Raw genomic sequence first — 19229 nt, 5'->3', positions numbered from 1 at the left:
TCCAAAGCCAGGCCTGCCTCCTCCTAATCCTGCTCCTTCCCTGAACTTGGTGAATCATCTTCTATGCTGGCAGACTTCATCAGTTCTTCCAAGTCCTGGTCAGTCAGGGGGGTCAGAGTGGGTATCAATGAGGGTGCCAACTTCATCCTCAGTGATGTCGTCAAAGCCTTCACCACCAAGGATCCTCACTAACTGGACCGCCTTATTGATGGCCGAACTTTGTATTTCTTCCGCAAAGAAACCCTAATAATTATTATGCACACAATCTGGCCACAACTTACTCCCGCATGCATTCAAGGTATGCTTCTTCATGTGCTTCAGCGACCAGTCAATGACAGACAGACAACGTGGCAATTGTGAATTTACATCAATATTCCTTCAGCGAAAATTCACTGTCACAGTCCATTGCAACAATTAGGTGTTGGAGGGAGTTCCCGGTGTAGAGTGCCTTGAAATCACGAATCACGTCCTGGCCCATAGGCTGGAGGAGAATGGACTCCCAGTATTCAAGGGGATAGGGATCGAACCTCCCCATCCCCCCAATGAATAGTCAACAACCAAACTGATGTTCAGTCGTAAACCGGCAGAAATAAATTGCGCTCTTCAGCTGTGTTGTACCCATTCTTTTGCTAAGTGGGCAGGTTCTAGTTACCTACATCAAAACAATAGAGCACAACTATGAATCTTAAAATTTAAGCAGCCGTGATAGTTAGAAACTAATAGCTATGTAATTGCTTGGTAAGTTATTTATATGAGGTTTAGGCCTAGGGCCAAGCACTGGAACTCAAGAGGTCACTCTGTGCTGTTATAGTTATAATAGTAGTAGGCTAAAAATCTATTAAAAGCTCTATAACATCATAGAAAAAGGGGACAGATGAAGACGTAGGCATAACAAGAGTTAAGCAAAAAGTACACCGTACAAAGGAATAGTAAAGGGAACTCATTATGGTTTAATACTCACCAGTGGAGCATCTACTTTAAAAGAGGCTTTGCTAAAGACAACACCAGATTCTGTTACTTCAATCCCATAATGCTCACAGGCTTTCTTCATAATAAAATGGTCTGAGAAAAACAACATTTTGGCCAGGTCATCCTTTTTGTATACTTGCCCTTTACAACTGTGAGACCGACTCATGATGGAAAGTGCTTTCCTGTTAAAAGTATGCAAAAAATTAAATACCATGTACTTTATCATCACACCTAACATTACAATTCTGAAATCAAAATAATATTTACAATAAAAGTTAATGTCTTTGGTCAATCTGCTATGCAAATTTCTGATAACACATTCAAAATGGAATACTGGTGAGAAAAAATTAATTTGTGGATGAAAGGTACCCAGTAAGTATAAGGTACCTATGGACAGTAAAATGAAGATAAGAGAGCTTTTGATTTGTGTGAAACCTTAATGAGCAACAGTTTTACCTTTTATAAGGACTTCTACAATGATAAGGAAGATGAATCATTAGATGGATAACAAATAATGAATTTATGTCTCTGGCTTTGATAACCTTGAGAAACTAAAGATACTGACGCAAGTTTAGTTTATGGAGGGCTTCTCCAACAGTGTTTTGAACTGATTCTGTATAATTACTTAGGACAAATATTTCCTTCCACAAAAAAAGTTATTTCTGGGCTCAGCCTGTGTCGCTCCATGAAATAGGTTCCTTTGATACTATTTCTAGGTATAAATATTGCTATTCATACCAGAGAAAAAGAGAAACATTAGAGCCAAGGTAAATGGCTCGCTCACCTTTTAATAAAAGGTGTCGGTATATATAAAGAGCGAGTGGAAACCACTACCAGAGGTACCCTGCCATTTAGCTTCTTCCTCCACCAAAACCCCAACTACAGAGGAGCTGAACTATAAGCCCCGCTACCCTCTACTACTACAGTGAGCGCCTCTGATGTCATTCCTTTTGATAGCGTCACCGCCATCACACGCGTCTTTGTTTTGTGCTGTGTTTTTGCGCTGACGTATTTTGGATTATCTCTTTATGATGGATCAAGCTACTGCATCCAAGTTAAGTACTGCTGTTATGGTTTTATGATCTCAATTATGCAGATCTCTCGCATTTTATTGTGTTTAGGAGGAGATAAGGTAGCGTGAGCTTCATGGTTCCCACGCAGACTTCTCTCTCCCGGACCGCATGGCGGCTCCCGCACTCTTTTGGTCTCCCATACCATCAGAGTTACCTTTAGCAGTACATTTTTATTGTGATATTCATGCAGTTAGCTTGAATTTTATTCAGTCTACTTTCACGGGGACCCCCTCACTCCGACCGCATGTTTCAGATCATAGCCTAGCCTAGTCAGATCCCGATTCGTTAGGAGTCTCTCCCTTACGTTAGGACCTGGTCCCTTCGTTTTATGTCCTGGCTCCTAGTCTCCTGCCCCCATAATTTGGTACAGCATACCCGAGTTGTCAAACTTGCGATTAGCCTACCCCTCCTGGACATCCTTATCTTACGCTGTTATTATTATTTTCTCCCCCGTGTTAGTCTAGCTTATATTTATTTATTTTTATATTTATATGTATGTTTCTATGGTTATTTATTGTTGTGTGCTATGTGCGACTTACATGGCCGATTGGCCCCCCACACCACGTGTCTGTTCACCCGGCTGGGAAGGTTCCCAGTTGATCACGTAACGAGCCACCCCGTTGCTGACCTCCTCCCCCCCTCCCTCCTCTCCCCCTCCACCCATTTTTTGGCCATGCCCACCCACCTCGGTGGAGTGATGACTCGCATCGCTACGCAGCTAGCTATCCGAGTCCGCATGAGAGGGGGTGTGACTCTCGGAGGTAGGTGGGGGTGGATACACTCAGCGCTCGGGCCTGCCGTACTCAGTCGCTTTGCTCGGGGCTTGGGGACCCTCCCCCTCCCTCCCTTTCACCGTACTAACGGTGAGTCACCAGGCAGGGGAGGCGGGGCCATCTCTCTCTCTCCCCCCCCCCCCCCCAACCAACCACCCTAAGTACTCACCATCCTCTCCGCTCTGGCGGTTTCAGCTCCGGCCAACACCAGACCTGACTTGAGAATGTTTTAGTCATAGCCTCGCCTCAGGGTGTCATCCACCGTACATGTGTACAGTTGGTATTCCATTATTCTATATAGCATTTACACACAACCTAGCTTGTACATGTCTGGAATGTCACTCTATAGGTTTCTGTTTCACTGTCTCGCTACCGCTCTTGCAGTTGCTTGTGGCACGGGTATGCCTTTAGTTGTTCCGACACCTTACTCCGGCCCCACGGCGGAGTTGACCTACTATGAGATTCAGGGTCTCTGTAACACGGTTTTTTGGACTTTGCTCCTTGTCAAAGCATCGGCTGTAGCTGAAAGTTGACATATGTATATTTTTACAACCACACACAAATTTTGTCAGCATTATCAATAACCTCAACCCGATAGTTTTAATTTTTATAGAGTAAAAATGATCTAGCCGACGCATGGCCAATGATTACGGCCAAAGAGTCGAAAAACATCATTACGTAAGCAAAGTAAACAAACACCTTTTGACTAAATGTTGCCCCCCCCCATCCACCAGACAGAAACTCCATCGGCTCTGAAACCCAAAGTCTTTATGAATGGCGGAACGATACATAGATGTAGGTGGGGTATCAGTGCTAGTGTAGTAATACTACTGTAGCAGTAGTGCCGCAACAGTATAGCAGTAATATACATGAATTAAACGTTTAGGCCAACTGCTGGGATCCTTGAGGATCATTTAGCACTTCTTACAATTACTCGAGAAATTAGTTTTATAGCCAGAAGTTTAAATTTTCTAATCCAACAATGCCCATGGTAGCCTTCAGTGTTATCCTGAATTATAAGAGGCCAAAGTGGATGGAGCCTCATGAAGTTCATCATTCTAACGATAATTATTGGTGAACGGTTTTTAAAGCCAAAATACTGGTACCGGCTATTTTTTTTCCAGTAAATAGGTAGATAGCTAATAAATAAAAATTGCTTGACATTGGATATAGCAGTTATCAAATCAAGCTAGTCTACTATGTTTTTGATAATTACCAACTATTCCCTACATCTTGTCAATCTGATTGTGACCTATAAAGTAGACTGTAATTTCTTTGGAAACTTATTTTGGGAGTTAGACTAATAATCGAAGTGTTTTTGTATTTATTAACATATTTTGTTGGTTTGTTCATTATGACAATTATCAGTGGAGAGGTTCCAGAGTTCATACAAAGGAAAGAAATGCTGTCATAAGTTACGTAACGAGTGCGTCCGAAACCTTTTCTCTGAGTAAGTTGGCCCGTCTTCAAAAAAAGTCACTTTTACATTACGTATAAGTACCAAATTTATTCAACCTACGTAGTAAAGAATACACTCAAAATTTGTGTTGATATAATATGTATTCTGAATAAGCGTTATATTTATGAAATGCATAGATAGAAAGTTATTGCAAAAAAACTGTGTTACAGAGGCCCTGAATCTCATAGTAGTAGTCTCTCCCCCTCTTAAGTAACACGGAGCTATGCATGGCAGTGCGGCAGTTACCTTGATTTAGTTGCACATACCGGTATTACTGGTCTGGTTCTCCGGAACCACTCCGGCGCTTTAAACCATTATATTTTACATTTGTGACTGCATACATACATATAGTCCCTTGTTAGTTGTCAATGATACTCATGTATCCTTTGACTTACAGGTCATCTGTTGCCAGGAGCCCGGCTGTAGTGCCGTCCTGCAGGATCCCTGTGGGCATGAAGTCTGCCGCTCCCACGCCGGGTGCGCCGTACGGGTAGACAGCTACTTGGTGTGGCACCATGAGAACTGTCTCACCTGCTAAGCCTCCACCGAAGTAAGTCTCCGCCGTCAATGGTATTCAGTCCATTCGTTCGCTCATTATATTCACTTACGTGCATATTTACAAATTGAATTGTTTTGATTCATATACTCCAGTCGTCTTGTCTCTATTGCTAACTCTAACCCTTCTTACAGGGCATGGAAGTGAAGAGGGCCGCAGCTCTAGCCAACTTGAAGGCCTGGGTCGGGGGTTTCGGGAGGAATTCTCCCAAAGGCCGCCCGTACATCTTGGCCCAGGACATGGCGGACCTAGTCTTCCCTGGCGCGAAGAGAGGTTCGGTCGTGGATCCCCAAGTTGCCGCTCCTCTCATCGCCGGAATCCAAGCTATGGTTTCGCTCCCGGTGGAAGGGGACCTGACGGAGGACGTGGCAGCTCTCAATCTTGACTTGGAGCCCATGACTGTAGATGTCATGGGCGAAGGTAAGGGTGTACTTGAGGCAGGTCATGTAGGGGCTCAAGGGCTTTCCTTGAGTCCTTCTCCTTCTCCTTCTCCTATCCCTTCCACATCTACTTCTTTCCGGGGCTTCACGGAGAAGCAGAGGTTGGTACGACCCAAAACTTCTTCCGTGATCCCCAAGGTCAAGTCCTCTACGGACTTTAAGCCTAAACCGAAGTCGCTGCCAAAGAAGTCAGCTCATTCCTCTATCCAGAAGTCCCCGGCTCACCATCCCGGGGAGGATAAAGCTAAAGGTGCGTCTTCTTCTGCGTTGCGGTCCCCTAAGCATAGGTCTCGGACGGAGAAGGCCCAGTCTTCCTCCTTCGACCCCGATGCTTTCTCCTCCAATATCCTGGAGAGGGTGGGAGATGTCGTAGGGAACCTAGTCATCACTAGGTTTCAGGAGATGTTCTCCCAGCTTTCAAGCTCGGTCGAGGCCTCGGGTCAGTCTATCCAATCCCTGATGGAGAGGATCTCTGCCCAGGAGAATGCTATGACGGGCATTAGGGACTCGATCGCGGCAGGCCACTCTTAGTCCGGTCAGGTAGCATTGCCTACCGTCATGCCGGACTCGTCAAGACTCCCGGACTTCAAGCCGAACAACCCTTGGAGGATTGCGGCATACGCTCCGTTCGTGAACGGTATGCTGTCTATTGAAGGTATTGGAACTCGGAGGTTGGAAGACTTCGAGTTTCATCCCAAGAACCTTCAACATCCATTCATGGGCTACGTCCAGTTAACTGACACAGCCATGATGCGAGAGGATAAAGTCCAGAAGGAGACTGTCATCCTCCCTCGGGAACAGGCGCAGCAGGCATGGCCGAGAAGTCTAGATGAGTGGGAGTGTGAAAACACTCGCCTCACCGCCTTCAAAAGCCCTTTCACCATTTTTACCACGGTGGAAGGCACTCCCTCCCACTTACCTATAAGGTAGTGGAAGCTACATACCAGGCAGCTCTGAAGGATGAGCCTAAGCCTCAGCTTCGAGGAGGAACTGCAGGAAGCATGTTCTGGCGGAGGCCACCATCCGCCACGAGCCTAACAGGCTGATCGCTTCCTCCATTTGGGGGACAGACCTCTTCCCTGCTCCGGTAGTGGCAGAGGTGCTGCATGAGGCCTCTAAGGTCAACCAGAGCCTGAAGGTCAGGTGGGGTCTGGTGACCAAGCGTAAGCCGGAATCCTCTGGAACCAACCCCAGGTTGAAGAAGAAGCCTAGGAAGTTCTAGTCCTTCCAGGCTTCACAACAGGCTCTGGTCCAGGCGGTGCAGGTACCCCAGGTACCACAGCACTCCTCTTCGAAAGCACACCCTCAACAGCAGTATGTGCTTTTAACTCAGCCATCCCAACAGCCCCAGCCATCAACCTCCTTTGCTGTCTCGCCAGCCTATAACTCAGCTTTCGAGGCCCAGGCCTTTCAGCCATTTAATAGGTTTGCCAGAGGCAGCCGTGCCAGGGGTGCCTCTCGACAACGAGGATCCGGCAGGGCCACCAGCAGGGGCAGAGGTTTTCGGGGAGCACGGGGAGGTCGCCCCTCCGCAAACCAACATTGAGAGTCCCAAGGTAGGAGGGAGGCTGTACCTCTTCCGCCAACGGTGGGGGTTCAGTCCTTGGGCTCAAAGTATAGTGACCAAAGGTTTGGGTTGGAGTTGGACAGAAGGTCCTCCTCCACCCAACAATTTCTACCAAAAACCGACAGCGGAATTGATAGAGTATACCCAAGATCTTCTTCTCAAAGGAGTAATATCAAGGTCAAGAACTTAAAATTTTCAAGGATGCTTGTTCAGCGTGCCAAAGAAAGCTCAGGAAAGCGAAGAATCATCCTGGACTTGTCACACCTAAACTTATTCATTCCTTGCGACAAGTTCAGAATGCTGACCGTTTTGCAGGTGAGGGACCTTACTTCCCCGTGGGGCCGTCACAACCTCTATAGATCTTACAGATGCCTATTATCCTGTTCCAATAGCCAGACACTTCCGCCCGTTCCTAGGCTTCAAGCTAGGAAACAAAGCTTATTCTTTCACGGTAATGCCTTTCGGGCTCAACATCGCCCCCAGAATATTTACGAAACTGGCGGAAGCAGTCGTCCAAGAGTTGAGGTCTCAAGGAATAATGCTAGTAGCGTATCTGGACGATTGGCTCATATGGGCAAAGTCCCCCAAAGAATGCCAAAAGGCAACGGTCAAAGTAATCAAATTTCTGGAACATCTAGGGTTCCAAATAAACAAAACCAAGTCCAGACTAACAAAGGAATCTCGGTTCCAGTGGTTAGGCTTGCAATGGGACTTGGATTCACATACTCTGTCAATCCCGCCGTTGAAAAGGAAAGAAACAGCCAAGTCTACAAGGCAATTTCTCAAACAACGCCAAACTTCCCGGAGGAACCAAGAAAGAATCTTAGGCTCACTCCAATTTGCCTCTGTCACAGACATTCTTCTGAAAGCCAGACTGAAGGATCTTGCGGAAACGACTCTGTCCATGGATGGAAGTAAAGAACCTATCAAAGGCATTACCCCCAATTCAATTCCGCCCCCCCCCCCCCCCTCCCCCGTCTCTAGTGATCCACACGGACACGTCCCTAAGCGGATGGGGAGGGTACTCGCAGTACAAAAAGGTCCAGGGAACCTGGTCCCTACCATTCCGCCAGCTACATATCAATGTACTGGAAGCCATGGCAGTGTTTCTTACTCTGAAAAGGCTCCGGCCACACAAGAAATCGCATGTCACACTGGTCCTAGACAGTGCAGTGGTAGTTCACTGCATAAACAGGGGCGGATCCAAATCAAGTCACCTGAATCATGTCCTGATAGCCATATTTTCTCTGGCAGACAAGCACAATTGGCACTTGTCAGCCACCCACTTCGCAGGGTAAGGAAACATGGTAGCAGATGCTCTGTCACGCTCTGCCCCACTAGAATCGGAGTGGACCCTAGACAAGGAGTCATTCAAATGGATCTGTCAGAAAATCCCGGGGCTTCAGGTAGATCTCTTTGCCACGGAGTCAAATCACAGACACCCTTGCTATGTGGCACCCAACCTGGACCCTCTGGCTTATGCCACGGACGCTATGGCCATAGATTGGAATGCGTGGAAGATCTACCTGTTTCCTCCGGTGAATCTTCTTCTGAAAGTCCTGAACAAACTAAGATCGTTCAAGGGCCGGGTGGCTCTAGTAGCTCCCAATTAGCCCAAAAGCAATTGGTTCCCACTGCTCCTAGAATTATGGACTCCGGGCCCTACGGATTACCCAATCCCCAAACTAACCCAGCTAGTGCAAACACGGACTGTGTCCGCTTCTTCAAGGATTCAGAAAGCCCTAACTTTTATGGATTTCTTGAAGTTTGCAGCTCACAGGAACGCTAACATCGATCCCCAAAATATTGCATTTCTGGAATCAAATAAAAGGGAATCTACCTTACGTCAATATGACTCGGCCGTTAAGAAACTAGCTATGTTTCTTAAAGGCTCAAATACACAAATAATGACCACAAATTTGGCCATTTCCTTCTTCAGAACTTTGTTCGAGAAAGGTCTTGCAGCAAGCACAACTACCACTACCAAATCAGCTCTTATAAAGACCTTCCAGTTTGGTTTTGGTATAGATCCTACAGATTCTTACTTTTCCTCTATACCAAAACAGCTTGTGCTAGACTTAGACCCACCGAGACCTAAGTCAGTTTCTTGGTTCTTGAATGACGTTGCTTAAGTTGGCCTCAGAAATACATAATGAATCATGTGATTATATAACCCTCCTGAGAAAAACTTTATTTTTATTAAGTTTAGCATCAGGAGCAAGAATTTCAGAACTGTCGGCTCTTTCAAGAGAATCAGGTAACATTGAATTCCTCCCCTCAGGAGAAGTACTTCTCTCTCCAGATCGTCAATTTTTGGCCAAAAATGAGGACCCACAAGAAAGGTGGACCCCATGGAACATCTACCACTCCCCAGGACAAGTCCCTATGTCTGGTCAACTCCTTAAGTGCTTTACTTGAGTAGAAAAACAACCTTAAAGTCTTCAGGTCCCTTATTCATCAGGGAGAATGGTGGTACGATTTCCTTAAAAGGCATCAGGCAACAAATTTTGTACTTTATTAAACAAGCCAACCCGGAATCTTTCCCACGGGCTCATGATGTTAGGGCAGTTGCCACATCTATCAATTATTTTCAACATATGAATTTTGACGATCTTAAGAAATACACAGGCTGGAAATCTCCGACAATCTTTAAACGCCACTACTTAAAGTCTTTGGAGGCCCTTAAATTTTCAGCAGTGGCAGGTGGAAACACAGTTTCCCCTGACACTGCTTAATATACTTATTAATCTTTCACTGTAGCCTTCCCTTCTGCCTGCCTCACTTGCACCCTTGCTTAGCTAGTTTGCCTCTAGTGTACATATTGCCTTGGATGTAGTTGTTCTTACATTGATGCTTGCGTTAGGGCTCAGTTCCCTCGCTTATTTGTATGATTGTCAACTTGATTGTTTCTGTATCTTATGTTTTACTATTAAGTACCTTTAAGTTTTTTGAGCTAAGTAGTTTTAAGATGGTAAATTATACTTTACCTTTCACCTTGTAAATAATTTTGTACTTTTATGTTGTACATTACACTAATTAACTTTACTGGTGTTTATTTTACCTGCTAATTTCAGTGTTTTGTACTTTCTTCCAAGCTTGGTGGAGCTAATTCTCTGGCACTATTTCACGGATCGACACAGGCTGAGCCCAGAAAAACAGGGGATTTTGACCGAAGGAAAAATACTATTTTCTGGGTGAGGGGCCTGTTGTCGCCCAGTGAAAATCCCACCCCTGTATTTAATATTCCTCACCCTGGCTGAACCCAGCTTGGTCTATCTTCAGGAATGACGTCAGAGGCGCTACTGTAGTAGTAGAGGGTAGCGGTGCTATAGTTCGGCTCCTCTGTAGTTGGGGTTTTGGTGGAGGAAGAAGCTAAATGGCAGGGTACCTCTGATAGTGGTTTCCTCTCACTCTTTATATATACCGACACCTTTTATTAAAAGGTGAGCAAGCCATTTACCTTGGCACTAACGTTTCTCTTTTTCTCTGGTATGAATAGCAATATTTATACCTAGAAATAATATCAAAGGAACCTATTTCACTGGGCGACACAGGCCCCTCGTCCAGAAATAGATTTTTCCTTCGTCAAAATCCCTTTTTTCTGTCCACATGTGGAAGCTACGCATAACATATAGTCCATGTTAAAGCATGAAAGGGCAGTTTGATTATTCTTTTGTGTAAATATAATAACATATAACAAAGTTGTATATCGCTGCAGAAATTTCAATGAGCTTCGATGGCAAAGTTTAGAAAATTCTGCCAGTCTATTGGCAATCTAAAACAGCTCGAGTACCAATTCTGTTGTTATTGGATTGATTTAAAAAAATCCCCAGCTACAATAGCCACTAAATGGTTGGTATCTGGAGGATCAAAATGTGTGTAAATATACCACTTACTAGTTTTCATTTCAGAGGCACTTTAATTTCCTTTTTTAATTTATGAATCATTTAAATTCTTAAACTCTCCTGCCTTACACCAATAATACAGGAAATCTTCCATCTATGAAGTCTAGAAAATTATATTTATATAATATACAGTAGTACCTCGAGATACGAAAGGCTCAACTTACGAAAAACTCGAGATACGAAAGCTAACACGAAAAATTTTACTGCTCTACATACGAAAAGTTTTCAAGATACGAAAGGTTTCTGAAAGTCCGAGATTCGCCCCATAACAATTTTGAAACTCGCGCCGTACGCCGCCATTTTAGTTTGATAGTAGACTCGCCACCATCCTCCTGCTCTCCCATTGGTTCCTGATGCTAGCCAAGCCATGTGATCCTTCTCTCTGATTGACAGCATCCCTCCCATCATGCATCTTATACGTACGCGCTGGCGTCCCTTAGCTCGGCCACTCCGCACCCGAAACTTTACCGTACGCAATCGGCATTCGTTTGGTCCAACGATTTCGTTTAGTAACGTAAATTCGTTAGTGATTTCGTTGCAGTACATATTATCGTGTTGTGCGAAGACTATTGTGTAACTTTACATAAATTAACGTACAAGATTAACGTAGTCATGGGTCCCAAGAAAGTTGAAATTCACGGAAAGAAGCGCATGCTGTCTTTGGAGACAAAGATGGAGATCATAAAGAAGTACGAAGCTGGTATGCGATTGAGTGTGATCTCAAAGGAATACGGCCGTAATCCGTCGACAATAGGCACCATCCTTAAACAGAGGGATGCCATCAAAGCAACTACACTGTCGAAGAGCATCACTATTTTGTCCAGCAAGAGGAGCCATGTGCACGACGAGATGGAACAGCTGCTCCTCGTCTGGATAAAAGACAAAGAAATCGCTGGCGATACAGTAACGGAGACGGCAATCACTCACAAGGCCAGTGCTATTTTCGGCTATTTGATTGCGCAGGCGGAAGACGACGGAGGGGAAGGGACTTCAACGCCAACCCCAGAGTTGAAGGCTTCGCATGGCTGGTTCGAGAAATTCCGTAAACGGACTAGAATTCATTCGGTGGTGCGTCATGGGGAGGCTGCCAGCTCGGACACGAAAGCGGGCCGAAGCCTTTAAAAAGACGTTTCGACGAGATGATGACCAAGGAAGGCTACAGTTCTCAGCAAGTCTTCAACTGTGATGAGACTGGCCTTTTTTGGAAAAAAATGCCTCGTCGGACATACATCACGGAGGAAGAGAAGAAGCTACCCGGGCATAAGCCTATGAAAGACAGGCTTATGCTCGCACTTTGTTCGAACGCCAGTGGGGATTGCAAGGTGAAGCCCCTACTGGTGTATCACTCCGAGACTCCTCGAGCCTTCAAGGCCCACAAAGTGTTGAAGGAGAAGCTTCCAGTGATGTGGAGGGCTAATGCAAAAGCCTGGGTAACGAGGCTTTTGTTCACCGAGTGGGTAAATCTGTGTTTCGGCCCGACTGTGAAGAGTTTTTTGCAAGGGAAGCGCCTCCCCCTGAAATGTCTGCTGGTGTTGGACAATGCCCCTCCCCACCCTCCTGGCCTCGAGGAAGATATCCTAGCGGAGTATTCCTTTGTTAAGATTCTTTTTCTTTCGCCCAACACCACCCCTCTCCTCCAGCCCATGGACCAGCAAGTGATAGCGAACTTTAAGAAGCTGTACACGAGACATCTTTTCAAAAGATGTTTCGACATCACCAATACCACAAACCTCACCTTGCGTGAATTTTGGAAGGAGCACTTTGACATCGTCATTTGCATCCGACTCATCGACCAAGCTTGGCAGGAGGTTTCGAGGCGAACCTTGAATTCCTCGTGGAGGAAACTCTGGCCTGATGCCGTATCTGCCCGAAACTTCGAGGGATTCCACGTGGGCGAAGCTGGTGCTGCTGAGTCCGAAACAGTTGACGATCCCAAAACTGTTTCCCAACCAGATCTTGACGAGATCGTTGCACTCGGCAAGTCCATGGGGCTGGTCGTCGACGAGGACGACATCAACGACCTTCTCGAGGAGCACCAAGAGGAGCTTACGACGGATGACCTGAAGGAGTTGGAGGCCATGCAACATAACGTTGTTCAAGAGGAGTTCTCTAGCAGCGGTGATGACAACGGCAGAAATTAAGGATGTCTTAGCCGCTTTTCATAAAGTACAATCGTTTATCGAAAAAAGACACCCCGAAAAGGCTCACACAGGTCGTATGCTTGCGCAGTTCAATGACGTTTTTGCCTGAGTCGTTTCAGGAACATTGTGAAAAGTAGGCAGAAGCAATCTTCCTTGGATTGTTATTTTTTAAAGAGGCCTTCAGCATTAGCAGGAGTAAGCAAAAAGGAAGAACCAAGTGATAAAAAACAGAAAGTTGAAAGCAAAAAGGAAAAACCAAGTGATGAAAAACAGAATGTTGAAAAGTGGTGATGAAGTTGAAATTCTGTTAAAAAAAAAAAAAAACCTACGTAAAAGTTTAAAAGAAGAAGTTAAAATGTAAAAAAGAAAAAAAAATTTAATTTTTAGATTTTTGTGAGTTAAGTGTTACTAGTTTTGTAATGTGTTTCGTAAATTTTAGTTTTATAGTTTTCCTTAAATTTTTTTATGTGTTTTCGTAAAGTTAAGTGTACGTACGTTATCTGCCGTTTGTCCTCCTCCTCCTCTGCCGCCACTTTCGGAGATGCCTCACTCGAAACGTAAGCTTCCACATTTTACGTTTACATAATAATATTTCTTGTACACTAATATACACTTTATTTACAGGTTTGTATTTTTAGTCTTATTTAGGTATTGAATGGTCCAAATTGTTGTAGTATTTCATTGTTTATAGGTCATTAGCTTTATTATGAATTTAATGGGGTGTTTTTGGAGGGCTTGGAACGGATTTACCATTTTACATGTAAAATGTGTTCCAAGATACTAAAAACTCATTATACAAAGGCCGCCTCGGAACGGATTAATTTTCATATCTCGAGGTACCACTGTAATGAGATTTTATTTAAACTTACAAAGTAACTTACACAGCTAAGAATTTCTAAGTAACTGGTAGCTAAAATTTTGAAAATTGGAATAGCAATTCTTTCATTTTGGTGTAGGCCGGTATCCCACCACTACCAGGGGAATAGGTACACAATGTACTACACGAGCTCAATTTATTTATGTCCCTTCATCATGAGAGGGGTGGAGGTGGCTCCCATTCTGTCATTACTTGGTAAGTATAAAAAAATAAAATCTCATTTTATTATAAATATTTTTTATGTACTTGCCAAGTAATTACATACCTGATTCCCCCGCATTGTTGAGAGGTGGGATTTCATGGATGAAAATCTACTGCAATTTATAATTGATAATAACCATGTAAATAGAAAAATGTGCTAGTATTAACATAGGCCTGTTGTTTCCTTACCTGTTAAGAGAGCTATAGCATTGAATACTGCCTCTGGTGCAGCTCATTTCAACTAGTAGAGGTGTTGTGTCAGACCAAGGGTCACATACTTCATAGAGGGGCTTACAGCGAGGAATTCACCAAGCACTAGTCAAGCACAGACGTTGCCCCTACCCTAGGTGCAGTACCATTAACAACACAAAGCAGAATACCAAAAAAGGATTTTGACGTAGGAAAAATCTATTTCTGGGTGATTGGCTCGTGTCGCCCTATGAAAGTATCCTTAATATCATTCTTTCTAGGCAAAAATTAATCTAAAATATTACAGAGAAAAACAAAATTAATTAAAAAAAAATGTCAGTAAAAAACTGACTCGCTCTCTATAAAAGAAGTGTCGGTATGGGAATATAGGCGAGTGGGATCACTACCACGAGTCATTCACCATTTAGACCTTCTAACATAAAATCCCACCAGAGAGAGCTGATACGAAAGGGTGATGCGGCCGCTACTACTACTACTACTACTGACGCCACGGACAGCAGCGCCCCTAGCGGTCATCCTTAATCATTAGGTTTGCAACGCTTGAATGCTTTTTTCTCTCGTGTTGTGTTTTTCGTAATTCTACCTCGTCTTTACGATGGAACGTGCAGCTATCGCATCGGCTAAGTTAAGTGCCTCATAAGTAGTACAGGTAGTCGTCTACTTACGAACTATGCAACTTATGACAGACCGAATTACGACAGCTACGACAATATAATAATATATAATATTTAATTTTATATTTGGCTAAAAATACGTCGAGCGCGCGTACGATAGTTTTTCCCCGCTACGCACGCGCACTCATCTCCGAGAAATTTATGAAGAGAAGAAAAAAACGGACCATTCAAACAAACTAAGCATGTTTATGTTAAACCAACATCTCAGTCTACCCCTGTCCCCACTACCAGTAGTACTACCACGGAATCGGATGACCTGGACGATCCCCAGCCATCCACCAGCAGACAATTAATTTCTTCTTCTTTTTTTTCAAATTTCAAATGTTTCGTAATTTTTATTTTTTCTGTATGTTCATGTGATGTACTGTAATCAATTCTATCTATGCATTACTGTAGTTTGCCTGAAATTTATAAACAAAAAATAATTTACATACTGTTAAATAAAACTTTGTGTATTACTACGTACGTACATAGACGTTTGGCGGAAACATACAAACGGTCGCTCGAGAAAAACAGCAGACGATGTTTTGTTTTATATTTTCAGAAGTAAAATTTTGTTCGAAAATGGTAAAATTCGTATTTTTGTAATTAATTTTGTATTTCTGTTTTGCAAATAAAATCATCAAATATAATAACAATTATGCATTTAATTCAAACCTATAAATAAATAAAAGTATTATATAATACGTGTAGCCGATTGTCAATGCAAATGGCGAATAAGAAAATGTAAACAGACCAGACAGATGGTCTGAATGCCTACATTAAAAATGTTAAATACAGTAATAAAAGTAAGTATTAATCAAGGAGTTCGAGCATGATAAGATTTCATATGCTAAACGTAATAATAGGTACTATACATGCACATTTTTGGGATGATATAAAATGTATGTAGGCTAGTAAGTTTGGTCAATGAAAATGCAAACGAACAAATACGTACATGTACACGCATGTGTTTGAGTATGGTAAAAAGGATAAAAAGACAGCACAAACATGATTCAATTTACTCAATATGCTGAAAGAAAGACAGTATGCAGTGCATACTTTGGATATAATATATGATAGATAGTATGCGGTAGGTACAGAATACATGTACATAGGCTATGTGGTTCATAGGTATAGAATACATGTACATAGGCTATGGGGTTCGTCGACTTATGACAAGATCAATTTACAACAGCTCTGCCAGAACCTAATGCCGTCGTAAGTAGACGACTACCTGTATTTTACTGTGTTTAGTCTTCCAGGGACCAGTATTTTCCTTCTTAATAGGTCATATACGGTCTCCCGGTTGACTCGTGGCGGCGGCATGCCGCCTCGTGTTAAGATTTCCCGGTCTCCCATACTGGGACATCTTATACTTATGGGCTTACTATATTACGTTCATCGTTTATTACATCGTTTTTATAGCTAGGACAGCCCTTTTACCATTTTTTTTTTTTTTTTTTTTTTTTTTTTTTTTTTTTTTCTCTTAGTTTGGTATTTAGGCTATACCGTGTTTCTGGCCCAGCCATCCCGGCTCTTGCTCTTCATCGGCTACCGCTGGCTCCGAGTAGTCAACTGTTCCTCGGAACAGCTTGCCTCCTCCTGGGCTTCTTTCTCTTTTACTAAAAGTGTCTTTTCCCCCTTTACGATGTATTATCAGTGTTATTTAGGGTGTTAGGCTAGCCTAGGTGCATGTACCATGTGTTGGTACAGTCTGGTTCACGTGGCCCCTCCATGGTTGTGTTGCTATCGCGGCTTAGACCACCTCGATCACGTGTCCCATAGCACCTTACCCTTCCCCTTCCCTCCCTACCAGGTATAGGGAGGGGTCTGGGGGACTCCATGGTTGCCATGACAACCACAGCAGCCTTCCTCCCTCTCTCTCTGAGGATGCCAGGAGCTCCTCCACAGCTGGGTTACAGGGCGACCACTTGTCTCGGGTACCGGGTCACCGAGCGGGTAGCTGTAGGGACGGGGAGGGGTAGGCCACCCCCCCCTCTCTCTCTCTCCCGCCGCGTTACGCCGGGACCCCCCACCTATTGCTCAGTCCCACCCTTCCCCTACTGTAATGAACGGAGCCTCTGATGAAGCCGGGGCCCCTTTTGTTTGGTTATAGTTTCGTCTTGGCTCCGCCAGCGGGCGGGTGGTCATTTCTAGTGGTCTGTTGCTTGCCTACTATATCCTTTTTTCCCCTACCGGAGGAGAGCTCGCTCCTTACCCGGGCACTCTTCTAGTAGACGGAAAAAATTTATACTTCGTTATATATATAAGGATATACCCTAATTTTACGGTGAATTTTAGTTTTAATTTATTTATTTGTACCATCTCCGTCGTTCTCCGTCGTGGTTTCATGGCTCCCCACCACACCTGGTTGGAATCTTTCTCCTGTCTCCGGCGTAGCCTTAGACAACTCCAACCGCCTAGTTACCACACGTATTATGGCGGGGCTCTGGTTTAATCTAACTTTCACGCTCCGGCATGCAGCGGAGCAATTGTTAGGCTGTAAGTGTGCACCTGATACTTATGTATCTCTCCACTTACAGGCTACCAACTGTCAGGTCCTGGGGTGCAACGCGACTCTCTACGACCCCTGCGCCCATGAGGAGTGTAGGACTCACGCCCCGTGTGCCACTACCCACAATGGTCTGATCGTCTGGCACCCAGAAGCCTGCACCATATGCTACGACCTTGTTAGTCAGCTGTTGGGTGTAAGTCTACTCTTAGACTTCTTGGTCGTATCACTAATAACATTTAGTTTTAAGCTTGTTCAACCCTGTCTCCGCCGCTAGAAGCTTCATTTCGCCTTCTCTTTCAGGCTGCCGCCGTGAAGGAAGTCGCCTTGGCAACCCTGAAGGCTTGGGTGGGCGGCTTCGGGAAGAACGCCGCCAAGGGCTGTGGCGGGATCACAAAACAAGTAACCTCCCCACATAAACTTAACCTGTCTGGCTATCAAACCCACCCTCAATCACACTTTCCACTTAACACTAAAAAACACAGCAGGACAATTGCCCCAATACCTACATACCGAACAAAAAACACAAACAGGTACTCACCGCTGGCTTCTGATACCTAGGACTAGGCTGTGCTGTCGTCCACTGGATATAGGCTATAGGGTAGCCAACACACAACCACCGCCGACAACCAAACACAAATCAACCACCCGGGACCCCACAACCCCACAAAAACTCAATAACCCAACGACTAAATGCAGATGAACACCAACCGCCTGAAAAAACACGACAACCACACGACTTACAGACAGTACAAACAACCCACCGCCCAAAACCAACCCTGCCCCTGCCCAACCACCACTAACAGACACCGAAAAATGCACCACCAACCTTCTTAACCTCACCACAACCAGACAGACACACGCACAACAACTTCACAACCCCAAAATCTATCAAATACACCCAAACAACGACACACCAAAGGAAAACTGCTGCCAAAACCAACACTGACTTGACCAGACGCCTCACTGTTTACACTCTCGTAACAGACTTCCATTGACTACCTACAGAGCGCCACAACAGACATGCTTCCGACCGCCATCTAACCACTCCCATTCATTCTTCCACAATCTCTCTCTCTCTCTCTCTCTATCTCACACAACCTTTGTAGATGTTGTCAAATATAAACTAAAATTACTCCTCCATATTACCTCCCCCATTACATTTGACAACATCTCCTTACACTCACAACATCCACACTAAATTGCCTTTCGCAACACCCAAGGATGCTCAGATGCAGGTCCCCTGGATCTTGTTTGAGGACCATCATACACTCTTTCAGTTCCATTGCCATTCACTTCTTCCCAATAACCACTTTTATCTTTTCAAACTCCCAGTTATCTCCCTCACTACCATCCTCCCAAATTCCATTCACTACTTCACCGATGTCTTCCAACTCTGGTTCCAACATCTCCCCTATTTCGGCCACCAAACCACTCAGTTTCATCCATACTTCTGTCAAACTCCTGCAAAGACTTATCCATCCTATCAACCACCTCCTCACTATTCAGTTTCCTTCTCTGAAGTCTTACTTGTCCCTGTCAACTCAAACCCACATACACCACAAGTATCATTCATTCCCCCAAAGTCATCCGTAGCACACGCTTTATCAACCGTTTGCACCCTACCACCACCAACTTTACCATGCCGTTCACGGCTTTTCCCTTCCACTTCCTCTCTCCACACTCTTCTGTTTTCTTCCATACTCAACCAACACCAACTGTCGATCTCCCAGACCAATTTGTTCACCAACAGTCGGCTCATACTTATTCACCCTCAACCACTCACTCATCGCATTCTCCCGAACAGTGTGGTACTTCCCTCCACTTACGGAGCTGGTTATGGTGTGCCCTAACCTCATCCAGTCCCCCACCTACTCGCAATTTCCCCAA

The 19229-nt window shown here is 44.4% G+C and overlaps 1 protein-coding gene across 1 annotated transcript in view; it reads right to left on the bottom strand.

The window, feature by feature from the left end:
* LOC135218854 (uncharacterized) overlaps positions 1 to 19229 on the bottom strand; it is a 473700-nt gene that overhangs the window by 66266 nt on the left and 388205 nt on the right. Inside the window, exon 10 of the mRNA XM_064255302.1 lies at positions 962 to 1151. Coding sequence (XP_064111372.1) covers positions 962 to 1151 — 190 coding nt within the window. The remainder of the gene's footprint in view (positions 1 to 961; positions 1152 to 19229) is intronic.

This window comes from Macrobrachium nipponense, chromosome 1 (assembly GCF_015104395.2).
Source record: "Macrobrachium nipponense isolate FS-2020 chromosome 1, ASM1510439v2, whole genome shotgun sequence".
Lineage (NCBI taxonomy): Eukaryota > Metazoa > Arthropoda > Malacostraca > Decapoda > Palaemonidae > Macrobrachium > Macrobrachium nipponense.
Note: the sequence above shows the minus strand (reverse complement) of the source record. Positions and strands in the feature narration are given on the sequence as shown.